This window comes from Nicotiana sylvestris, chromosome 4 (assembly GCF_000393655.2).
Source record: "Nicotiana sylvestris chromosome 4, ASM39365v2, whole genome shotgun sequence".
NCBI lineage: Eukaryota > Viridiplantae > Streptophyta > Magnoliopsida > Solanales > Solanaceae > Nicotiana > Nicotiana sylvestris.
In genome coordinates, this window is record NC_091060.1 from 149239397 (window position 1) to 149252282 (window position 12886).

The 12886-nt window shown below is 37.5% G+C and overlaps 2 protein-coding genes across 2 annotated transcripts; both read left to right on the forward strand.

The window, feature by feature from the left end:
• Positions 1-5158: 5158 nt before the first annotated feature.
• LOC138890328 (uncharacterized) lies at positions 5159-8584 on the forward strand. Its single transcript, XM_070173706.1, has 5 exons — positions 5159-5281; positions 6185-6790; positions 6905-7033; positions 7286-7751; positions 8442-8584. The coding sequence occupies exons 1-5, from the start codon at positions 5159-5161 to the stop codon at positions 8582-8584; spliced, it is 1467 nt and encodes a 488-aa protein (XP_070029807.1).
• LOC138890330 (uncharacterized) lies at positions 8584-9507 on the forward strand. The gene is made up of 2 exons (XM_070173707.1): positions 8584-8882; positions 9042-9507. Exons 1-2 carry the CDS (start codon positions 8584-8586, stop codon positions 9505-9507), a joined length of 765 nt encoding a protein of 254 aa, XP_070029808.1.
• The last annotated feature ends 3379 nt before the right edge of the window (positions 9508-12886 follow it).

Below are 12886 nucleotides of genomic sequence, written 5' to 3' on the forward strand. Positions count from 1 at the left end.
TTTTTCCATTTTTTTGTTTAATTACGTGCGAATCTTCATGGGAAAATATATTTGCGGATTAGTTTTCCTAGGTAATTTTCTTGAAAATATTTTGGCGCTTTATGGCGCCAAAGTTACCTGCATATTTTCCTGGAAAAATATTTTTCGCACGTAAAATATTCTAAATTTAGGAATTTTTATTTTTTCATGAAAATCCGCAGGTATTATCTGCAAATAAAATTCCCAAGGTAAATTTTCCCATGTAATTAGCATTTTTTTGTAGTGTCCCGGGGTAGATAATTGAGATGTAATTCCACAATCTGATAAGTATTTAAGGAATTTCGTAGAAAGGTATTTACCACGACCAGGTCTCAATGATTTGATATATTTATCATGTCGTTTCTCCATTTTCGTCTCAAATTTTTTGAATTTCTTAAATCATTCAGACTTACGGTGCAATAGATAAGTGTATCCATATTTTGAGTAATCACCTGTGAAAGTTACAAAATACTCATAACTACCTCTTGCTTGTATATTCATAGGACCACACAAATCAGAGTGAATTAATTCTAACTTATCACTGGCTCTATTTCCTTTTGAGGGGAAATGTCTCTTGGTCATTTTTACTTCTAAGCAGAATTCGCATGTTGGTACTGCCTTCATTTTCAATGAACTCAAAGGTCCATCTGAAACCAATCTCGAAATCCTATTTTGATTTATATGACCTAGACGTAAGTGCCACAAATAAGTTTGACTCAATTCAGAAATACGTTTCTTATGTGGAATATTAATGTTATTTAATTCTTTTGATTGCAGTACACGAGGAGATATATCAAGAATAAAAAGGTCATGTACTCTAGCAGTAGTGTAGATAAAACGTTTATTAAATTTAATAACAGCAAAGTTATTAGAAAATTAAACACTATAACAAGCATCCATTATTTTCGAAATCAAAATCAAATTCTTTGTAATAGAAGGTACATAGAGAACATCCTTTAAAACTAAAACTTTATTACTACTAAACGAAACTCTAATATCTCCTAATGCTGAAGCTGGTGTTGGCTCACCATTGGCATGAAAAATGCAAACTTCATTCTCACTTAGACGTCGCGTTTTCTGAAACCCATGCAAAGTAATGTAGATATGATTAGTGGCTCCTGAATCTACACACCAAAATATGATAGAGACAGCCACTAAAAAAGTTTCAACGATTTTTAAATTTGAATTGCTTTACTTATTCAACTTTGCTAGATAGGCAGGGCATTGTTTTTTGTGCTGTCAGGTTGTTTGCATTGATAGTACTTTCCTTTGGGCTTTTCACACCAGCAGTCGTACCTCCAGATGCCAAAACCTTGTGAGCCTTATTCTTTTTCTTATCGCCTATCATCTTAGAAACCAAAGCTTTCTCAACATTCAGTGCCACAATCGGAGCTTGTTGTTTGATAATAGATTTTGCCGCTTGCAACTCATTCAACAATTTTGCTAGTGACAAATCTATTTTGTTCATGTAATAGTTTAAACAAAATTATTGGAAAATGTCAGTCAGAGTCTGCAGGACCATCTTAACTTGAGATTCCTTATCAACCACACCTCCAAGGACCTCTAAATCATTCAGAATACCCATCATTTTCAAAACATGGTCCCTAGCCGATGATTCTTCAACTATTTTGGCATTCAAAAGGGCTTCATGGTTGTCTGCTTAGCCGTACGATTTTGCTCACCGAACATCTCTTCGATACTTCAAGCATGTCATAAGCAGACCCCATAGACTGATCTGATGTTGTAAAACATTCGCCATAGAGGCAAGAATACAACATCGCGTCATCTCATCAGTCTTAAGCCATTTATCATAGCCTTAACCTGATCATCAGTAGGATCTTCATCAGGTTTATCTGGGCACTCCTCAGTTATTACAAATTTGCAACCTTCAACAGTTAGGACAACATCAAGGTTCCTTTTCTAGTCAACATAATTCGGTCCTTCTAACTTGTTTTAGTTCCAACTTAAAGTAATTGAGTCGAATGAAGACATGGTTAATCTGAGAGATATTCACATTAAATAGATCATTAGTTATATAATAAGAAAAATAAAATTCAAAATAACACATTACACATCTAATTAACCATGCTCATTGAACATTTAGATTTGATAGAGAAACTTAACTCTTGCAAAATATATGAGTTATGTCAGATATACACCCTATAAATTAAAACAAGACCAACTCAGATGGAGAGTAAACTGTCAATTGAAGATAGGTAAATATCACTTTTATAAATCCTAATTTCATTAAATCAACATGTAACTCCGTTGGAGAGTTAATATAAGTTATCAAACAACTAGAGACAAAATCACAATAATTATCTATAATGAATTTATCCGATGTGAAAGAAGACCTATGTCAACATATAAATTCATTATATTACTGTAAAACATGAATAGAAACCATAGTGATTGAACCCTACCACCATTGTTTTCAATTTTTTTTCTTTTATTAATTTTTTTAAAAAAAATAAAAAAATGGCCAAAACCCCATCTAATGGAGCCAAAAAGAGTTGGGGAACTCCTGAATAGTAAATCCATCACTATTCATCGTCCATAATTCCAACATCCGGCAAGGTAAGTTCACAAGATTGGTCCCAAAAGAGCATCCTTCTCATTTGTGAACAATCTTTTTTGATTTTTTCCTAAAATCCATAACCATTCGCAGCAGATCTTAAAATCTTTTTTTAAGATTTACTGTAGCATCGACTTCTCTCTAGCCAAATTCAGCGTTCCTGCTCTATTGTAACGTGAAGTGTCCCTATTTGTATGGATTGTTGAAGATTAACTTGGCAGCATAATCTCAATCGTGATTTAATCTATAACTACTGGCAATTTAGTTCCCGAGTTACTGTAGCAACCAGTCTCCTTTCAGTTAATTCCATTGTTGCTGCCATTATTACGTGAAATTTACATGTATTGATGAACTCCATGGATGCATAGTTTTACTTGATTTCCAGTTGTTTTTTAGGACTCTGTAGCCTATCCAATCTGGACAGCTCTGGTTACGAGCTCCATTGAGGTCGTTCATGGCCTCCAGCTCCGGCGACCAGCCCCCTCCTATGGCTGGTCAGCCTCCCCAAGCTACACCTTCCCTCCAAAACAATACCCCACAAATATCCAAGCCATATACTACTCGAACTTATTGAAACCTGCTGTGATTAACGCAGTAGTACATGGAAACTCATCTAAACAAGCTTCAGTTGACCCTATCACTGTGAGACAAGCAACAATCTTGAATGGACAACCAGTTGTTAAGTTTACGGTGGAAGAAGTTGAGAGAATGAACGTGATTGAGGATATCCAATATGCTGTGGTGGGAAAGTTTGCATATGGCTGGCCAGATTTAAATGAGATTCATCGCATTGTTCCATCTCAATGTGGTTTCAAAGGAGAATGCAATATTGGACTTTTGAGAGACAGACATGTCCTTATACGTATGACCTTATGGCAGGACTATGTTGATTTTACATCGAAAGGAACTTAATACGTCAAGGACAAGAATGGCCATGAATATCAAATTCGACCTTTCATTTATGATGTGAAGTTTAAGGCAGGAGAGGAAACTCCAATGGCTATGGCTTGGATCTTTTTTCCAGGTTTATTACCTACGTACTTTGTGAAGGAGTTTATTTTTTCTCTTGCTTTAGCTATTGGGAAACCTTTACACTTGGACATGGCTACTATTAAAAAGACTAGACCTAGTTGTGCTAGGGTCAAAGTTCTTATCGACTTGTTAGCTAACCACCCTAAAAATGTAAGGATGGATATTGTTAATGAAGCATCGGGTGAAATATAGACTGAATGGGTAAATATTAAGTACGATATGATGCCTAAGTATTGTAAAGAATGTAGATTACAAGGGCATGACAATATTGAATGCTGGAGAATTAATCCTGAATTGTCACCATATTCTCAAAGCAAACCTACTGCAGAAATTAACAAGGACCCGAGCAATGTGCATCATAAGCAACCATTGATGATCTTATCAATTGGGAAAGTTGTAGGTAATTTGAATCCAGTTGGGGAACAATGGAAAGAAGCAAGAGACAATCGTGCCAGGAAAAATAAAGCTCATGCAGATGAAATAGTGCCAATAGATCACTCCAATGTTCGACAAACAGAAATTCATGGAAATATTCAGAATGCATTGCAAGGACAACCTGCCAAAGTTATTACACCGAAGGAAGCTATTAATCAGAGACAATGCAATTCTTCATTTCAACAAAGTCATGTGGCTGCAGGAAAGGAAATTATCCCAGTATTTAGTTACAATCAAAAAGACAATAATGCAGCAAGGGAGGAGTTGGGGTCAGATGATGCAGTAAATAACCAGCAAATTCAAACAACAAATATGTTCGCAATATTGGAGGATCAGGATGATGATGATACAGAAAACAATCATCTGGCAATTGTTGAGGAGGGTCAAGAAGTGCTCATGGTGGAAAATAATGCTCATTCTAAAGAAAGGAATCGAGGACAAGGGAGTAGAAGTCCTAATAAAGCCTGTTCTGCTGGAAATAGAAAAGGACTAAATCCATCTGCTCTAAGTTTTATACTTACATCAAATGGGAGTGAGGTAGTAAAACAAGGAGGACCTACTATCTCTAATGGAGAAAGGAATAGGGAACCAGGCAACAAGGAACCCACATCAAAATGGGTACAACGAGCATTTGCTGGCAATGTAGTAGCTACTAACACATCATACCAAGAGGTTCCATCACAAGACACAAGAGTGGATAACAATTTGGCAAAGAAGAAGAAAGGCTTGACTGGTGATGAAACAGATGCAACTAATGAAATTTTTGTTGCAGGGGAGAGAATTAAGTGGACAGGTGGTAGAGTATGGAGCAATCAAATCGAAGAAGATCCAGAAAAAGGGATCATTCCAGATGGTATGCAAGCAGACCGAGATTCAGATGTGCATTTTGAAGAAGAAGAGAAAAGTGTCAATGGTGAGGATAATGCTAGCAAAGAGGAAGAGTTGATCAGCAACATACAATAAAAAACACAACCTACTAGTAAGAACAAAGAAAAAACTGGAGAAACTACAAAGTTGAATGTTCAACAAGGAAATAGGGTGGCAGAAATAGGAAATCAGACTACTTCTACAGTAAATCCAAAGGATGTAAATGTGAATATGGGGGATCCAGGCGGGACTGGAGAAAAAATAACTGGTCCTCAAGAGATTAACAAAGATGTGAATGGGAGTGCTACAGCTGGAAACAAGAATAGGCCCAACGACAACAACACTGTTCCATTGGTTGACAGACAATAAAAGCAGCAATATCAAGGGGAAATAGGCATACATGCTGAGGAACATCTCAAACAATTGGATGCAGCAGTAGACTAAGAGCAAGGATTTGGTGACCATTTTAACATTCTAGGCAAGGACCTAGATGAGGAATCTAGTGCACAAAACTTCAGAAACATTGCACGACAAGGGGACCTATCTCCAAGGCATAACAATAAGGGAAAGTCAGCGACTAAAGGGAGAAATAAGAATGCTAAGGAATCAGCTAAGAACTCTTCAGTTTTGCCTTTAACTAAAATTCAAACAAGGAGGGCACTTACCAAATCTAATAACCTCTAATGGATGCTCTAATCTAGAACATTAGGTCAGTTAGGACCATGCAAGCTTTTGAAATACTCATCACTTTGAATAAACAACATCACTTTGAGTTCATTGGAATTATGGAACCAAAACAACAAGCTAGGAAACTAGAGAGAACAAAAGAAGAATTGGATTTGCCCAGGCTATTGCAAATGTATCCAATAAAATTTGGGTGTTCATAGAGGAGGTTTTTGAAGTTTCAATCATATATGATATGGTACAACAACTTACACTAAAATTGGTCCACACTGAAACTCATGTGAAATTGCTCTTAACTCTAGTGTATGCAAAATGCGATTCTATTGAGAGGATTGAATTATGGGATTCCCTGTATGATATGGCAAGAGACATGACAGTTCCATGACTTGTAGCAGGGGATTTTAATGTTATATGGGATGAGGAAGAGAAGTTTGGGGGATTACCAGTTTCATCGAATGAGATTGACGACTTCAGACATTGCATAAATACCTTCAACCTAACAAATTTTGGCTTCAAAGGTAGTATATTCACTTGGTGGAATGGGAGAGCTGATGAAGAATGCATTTTTAAAAGACTGGATCGTTGTTTAGCCAATATGGAATTCCAACAAACTTCCCTGATTTGGAGGTCACTTACCTCCCTAAAATTGGATCAGATCGCTGTCCATTAATGCTGAAATATGACATTGAAGCTGCACCAGTGAAGAAATCCTTTAGGTTCTTGAATTTTTGGATAAAGCATGAATCTTTCAAAGAAGTAGTGAAAGGAAACTGGAATGCTGACTTCTATGCCAATCCATTTGTTTTGTTCAACTACAAACTAAAGAAACTAAAGAAAGCATTAACTGTATGGATCAAGGCAACCTATGGAGATATTTTTCAAAAAATAGAAAGCCTAGAGGAGGTGGTTATGGTCCACGAAGCCCAATTTGAAGTCTTTCCTACTCAAGAGAACAGAGAGAGATTACAAAAAGTGCAGGCAGACATGATCAAGTATTTGGCTATTGAAGAGGAGTTTTGGAAGCAAAAGGTAGGAATGCAATGGTTCAAAGAGGGTGACAGAAATACTAAATTTTTCCCTGCACATGTAAATGGCAGAACGAAGAAGCTTCAGATCAAAAGAATACAAAATAACACAGGTGCTTGGATTGAACAAGATGAAGAAATTGCAGAGGTGGCAGTGAGTTTTTTCAAGAACCAATTCACTGAAAATGATAGCCCCACAAGATTCCATATCCTAGACCACATCCCTACCTTGATAGATGCAAATCAAAATGTTGAACTACTAATGTAGCCAAATAAGGAAAAGGTGAAAAAAGCAGTTCTAGGATTAAATGGGGAGAGTGCAGGTGGACCAGATGGATTTATAGGCTGTTTCTATCAATTTTGCTGGGATATCATTGGAGATGACATCTATGACATGGTTAGAGCTATATTAAATGGACATGAATTGCCTAAATGTATCACTCATACCAACCTTGTCTTATTACCAAAGAAGAAGGAGGTGACAACTTTCTCTGATTTGAGGCCCATAAGCCTTAGCAACTTTTCCAACAAAATTATTTCAAGGGCTATTCATGAAAGATTAGTAGGATTTCTTCATAACATTATTAGTGATGAGCAGGCATGATTTGTAAAAGGAAGGAGCATTACTGAGAATGTGCTGTTGACCCAGGAAATCATAACCGACATTAGATTGAGAACCAAGGCAGGTCCTAATGTGGTCATTAAGCTAGACATGGCTAAGGCCTATGATAGGCTCTCCTGGTTATTCTTAACAAAGGTGATGAGGAAGATGGGATTTGATGAGAGATTCATAGGAATGGTGTTTGGAATTGTTTCAAACAATTGGTATTCAATACTCATAAATGGACAACCTTTTGGTTTTTTCAAATCAACTAGGGGTGTCAAGCAAGGGAATCCCCTATCACCAACACTATTCATACTAGCTGTTGAAGCCTTGTCTAGGGGTCTAAACTCTTTGCACTTGAATCTTTACTTTTGTGGATATGGTATGCCTAAATGGAGCCCTAAGATAAATCACTTGGCATATGCAGATGACACTATTATTTTTTCCTCATCTGATGCTACTTCTCTTAGGTTGGTGATGGAAGTTTTGAATGCTTATGAAGTTGCCTCTGGTCAGCTTGTAAACAAGAGCAAGTCTGTAGTCTATATACATCACTTGGTGTCCTATCTTGGAAAGAATCACTGGAATTGGAAGGAATGATTTTCCTTTTACATATCTTGGATGTCCTATCTTTTACTCTAGAAGGAATAAAGATTACTATCAAGATTTGATTACTAAAGTCATGGACAAACTACAAGCTTGAAAAAGGAAGTTGCGATCAGTAGGAGGCAGGGCAGTTTTGATATCTCATTATGTTGCAGAGTATGCCAATTCATCTACTCTCAACTGTAAACCCTCCACATTATGTCATAAACAGTTTACACAAAATATTTGCTCAACTTTTTTGGAGCAGTGCTATAGGAGGAACTAGTAGGCACTGGGCTTCATGGAATAATTTGTGTATGCCTTGTGAGGAGGGACATTGGTTTTAGATCACTACATGATGTATCAAAGGCGTTGTTCTGCAAATTGTGGTGGAATTTTAGAACCAAGCCAAGCCTATGGAGTTCATTCATGTGCCAGAAGTATTGCAAGAAGTTAAATGCTGTAATTGTGCCTTGGAGGAAGGGGTCTCATATTTGGAGGAAAATGCTGGAGTGCAGAGATAGTATTGAACATCAAATCACCTGGCACCCTAAGATGGGATCCTCCCTATTTTGGTTTGATAACTGGACATGACTGAGAGCTCTTTATTTCCTAGTTCCACAAGTATTTAGGATTGATGAATCTATTCGCAATGTGAATGATGTAGTGGAGGATGGCATGTGGAATGTGGAGAAGATTCAAGAAGCTTTACCTATGGAATTTGCTATGCATATTCTGGAAAGGATTAAGCCTCAGTGATGGAAAATGAGTTGGACATACCTTACTGGATGCTACAATCACGAGGGAATTTTAGTGTCAAGTCTGCTTGGGACTATTTGAGGAGGAGGAATGACCCACATCTAGCTTATAAAATGATGTGGGTGAAAGTACTGCCATTCAAGATTTTCTTTTTAATGTGGAAAGTGTGGAAGGCTAAGTTACCCCTTGATGATTTTTTGAAAAGGTTGGGATATTGTATGCCCTCAAGGTGTTGGTGCTGCACTGAACCACAGGAAGAGTCATTGACACATTTATTCTTCACCTCTACTGCTGCAAAGTTAGTATGAAAATACTTCCTTACCATAGCTGGAATACGAATAGAAGGATTATCAATGCATCAGACGATCATAAAGTGTTGGACTGCTAGTGTGATTCCTAGAATAAAGCCTATCATGCAATCACTACCCTCTTGCATAGTCTGAGAATTGTGGAAAAGGAGAAATGGTTACAAATATGGGGAGGCAGTCACAATCAGTAGGGTAATCTACCAAGTTTCTTCATCTCTTCAAGCTCTTATTCGAGTTAGGAAGCCTGGTATTACTAATGTTCCTCATAAATGGCATGAGTTATTACAAATGCTAGAAAACTATACCCCAAGGCTAACATATGAAAAAGTAATCTGGGAGATGCCTAGTGAGGGATGGGTTAAAGTCAACACTGATGGTGCTTCGAGGGGGAATTCGGGAAGGAGTTCAATTGAAGTTTGTGTGAGGAATCAGGAAGGTGATGCTATTTTTGCTCTTGGAAAGGAGATTAATAAGGCAACCAATACTAAAGCTGAAGCACTTGCATTTCTGGAGGCCTTAAGGATATGCAATGAGCACAATTACAATAATGTTTGGCTGCAAACTGATTTCATGTCGATAAAGAAATTTGTTGAACAACTGTGGAAACCTCCTTAGTGTATTGTCAAATATATGGAGGAAATTTGGCAACTAATGGGCAGGGGTAATTACAGGGTGTCACACATCCACAGGGAAGGAAACAAAACTAGCGGACTATCTTGCCAACTATGCTATCGATATAGGAGAAATTGAATGCCATGGCTTTTGGCAGTTGGATTCAAAGGGAAGGAAAATAGTCAATCAAGACAAACTTCAATGCCTATATTTGAGGGTGAAGGTTGCAAGGAATTAATGAGTAAGATCCAAATGAGGAGGATAACTACAGAGGAAAGTTCAGACCATCATGGACAAACAACTTGGGATGAGTACATTGTGATGCCGATTTTTCCCTTAAATGCAGGTCGTGATCAGGCATCTTTGACATTCCTATTGAGGGATGTTCAGATGGTGGCTCATGCCATTGAAAGGATCTTAAGGGTGGGCATACATGTAGAGGCCAAGCTGGGTACTCAGATGCTCATCTTAGGCAGCAACATTTTTTCACGGAAATTTGCAGCAGTCGACATTAAACCATGCATGCATAAGCGAATAGAGCAATATTTGTTAAGTTTTCTGATGCTACGACAACTTCAGACTCATTCAGTTATAATACAAATGCATTCCAATAATCGAGCACAACTTGAATGGCTAAAGATATTGGATGTAGCACCAGCATGCTGGGGAACGCCTGATTTCGAGAAAAATCTAGAAACACACAAAAGAACAATGCAGCTTTGTATTTTTTAATGCACGCCTGTCTCGTTGATCATTATGCACGCCTATTTCAGACATCTGCAGAATACCAACTCCACATCCTTCGGGAGGAGGAATTAAAGGTCTTTTTCTCTGACATAGCTTTCTTTTTTGCAGGTGAAATTTATATAGTTATGCACTCCTATTTGCTGCAGCTTTTAAGAATGGTATTAGCTATTGATGCTCATTCCCTTGATGAAGCAACAATATGAGGCATAAGCTTAACAATTTTACACAAAGCAAAAGGAGACCTGGACAATCGAGATCCAACATTGAGCATCCAAGTAATTTCTAATACTATGACAATTTGGAAAAACAAAAGGGCCTGGAGGCATCGAGACCATCCCTTAAAACTGGAAATAATCAAGCAACAAACTAACAACTGTTTGGACATGTTACTGAGCGACAAGGAATATTGGCAATCACATATGGCAATACATTACACATCATGGAACTGCACTCTAATGCAATATTGTAATGTGACCTCCAAAATAGGGTTTCAAACACTGAAACACATTGAACAAGTCTGGAATTCAAGAGAGGCAGGAATTCAACAACACAATCACAAAAAACATCGAAGGAATTCTGGTGTACTCATGCATTGCCTCCTACTACGACTTCATTGGGTGGTATTAGCACTATGTGCTCATTCCCTTGAAGAAGGAAAGAGGCATGCACAACCATGACAACTGTGACTAGGACTCTCTTGCAATACTGTAGGATCAGGTTTACGACCAGAATGATGGCCATGCATTGCTCCATCAGTTCTGAGATGTCTACTAATACAATGGTCTCAACAGGACTCAAGGTGACAATACACGATAATGCAGGCACATAAATTCTTAACATGGTAGTGTCTAAGGTTACAAGAAGAAGGTACTGGGCAAGAATTTGGTGGATGCGTATAGCGGACAACTATATATCACCTTGGATATTGATTTCAATTCAACAGGATAGATGGACAAAACAGGAAACAATTTATCTACGGTACTTAACAAGAATCAACACAAGAGGGAGCAAAAAGGAAATCAAATTGGCTAAAGAACTCAAAGAAAAGCGGCAAAAAATGAACCATCGATATAAGAAGCTACATGGTTATATTAGATCGTATGTGATATCAATAATGAGTTCAGTGCTCAATATTGGTAATAGGTTCTATGTAATCATCATATTTTATTTCTTTCATGTTGTAAGACCACCTGACACTATATTTCATTTTTGATTTTTTATATATAAAAAATTAGCCCTAGGCAATGCCTAGTGGATTGCTAAAAACAATGACCCTAATGCCCCAAAAATAACGTACTTCATGAGCAAAGCTGATGAGTATTGCTCATTGGGTCGTTTCCGATGAATCTATTGTAACAACCCGACTTGTCATTTTAAGAATTAGCATTCCGTCCAGCAGCTTAAGACGTCAAGAATCTTCGTAATATGCATCATGACCCACATGTGTGGTCGAGTTTAGTTTCCGTAAGATTCGGAGTTAAATTTAAAGAAAAACAAAATCTTATTTTTGAAGCTCAAATGGAAAGAGTTGACTAGAGAGTTGACTTTTGAGCAAACAACCCCAAAATAGAGTGTTAATGATATCAGTATCTTTGTATGGTGATTTCGAACTTGGACGTGTGTCCGAATTTGGATTTGGAAGTCCATAGGACAATTCGGCGCATTTTGGCGAAATAAGAAAGTTGACATGTTCTAATTATATTATTTTATATGTGGAAGAGGTCTATTACCATGATGGATACTAATTGGATACGATAGAAAGTGTACGAGGCGTATTATAAGTGATATGGGGTTTAAGGAGTGTCCTAAGTCTAAGTCAAGTTGGAAAATTTTATAATAGACTAAAGTTGCAAATGAGTACGCACAAGACCTCACTTGGGACGAGCATATCTACATGTATATAAGGAGTTGTGTGATACAAAACCTATCAAATTAAAGTTCTTTGAGTATAATTTCCAACTCATCAATTTTTTGTCATTTGGAGGTGTATTGATAATAAGTGAATTTAACTATAATTAGGCCCTAAATAACCACCTTCTTGTATAGTTTGGATGATAAAAGTGATAACAAAATGCTCTTAGTAGTGTTTTTCATGCTTTGCATGTTTTATATGACCAGAGAAGGCTATGAAGTACTTTTGGGATCAAATATGGAGAAAAAGAGCCGATCGTAAAAATTCCGTCAAGTAAACCACGCGAAACAGCTCAAGTCAGAACTGAAAGAGGTCTGCCGCGGTTCCACCACGACCGCGGCAGAACCGCGGTAGAATATGGCTACAGACAAAGTGAGAATCAGAGAGCATGTTTGGCCGCGGTTTGACCGCGACCGCGGCAGAACCGCGGCGGAGGCGGAGAACTTCAGGGACTAAAGTGCAAAACACGGGATTTTTAGCCCAAATCCCTATTTTAAACACTAGACTCTGCCCAAGAGAGGCATGTATTGTTTTAGAGAGTATTTTGGCAAGAAGAACAAGTGTGAGAGATCACCCAAAACATCTTGGTTTCTTCTTCTCTTTATTTTTCTTGCAAGTTTTATGATGAATATTGTTTTAGTTTATTTACCCATAGTTATGAGTAGCTAAATCCTTTGTCTAAGGTTTTGATGGAACCTATTTGGGGATGAACTTCTTGTTTAT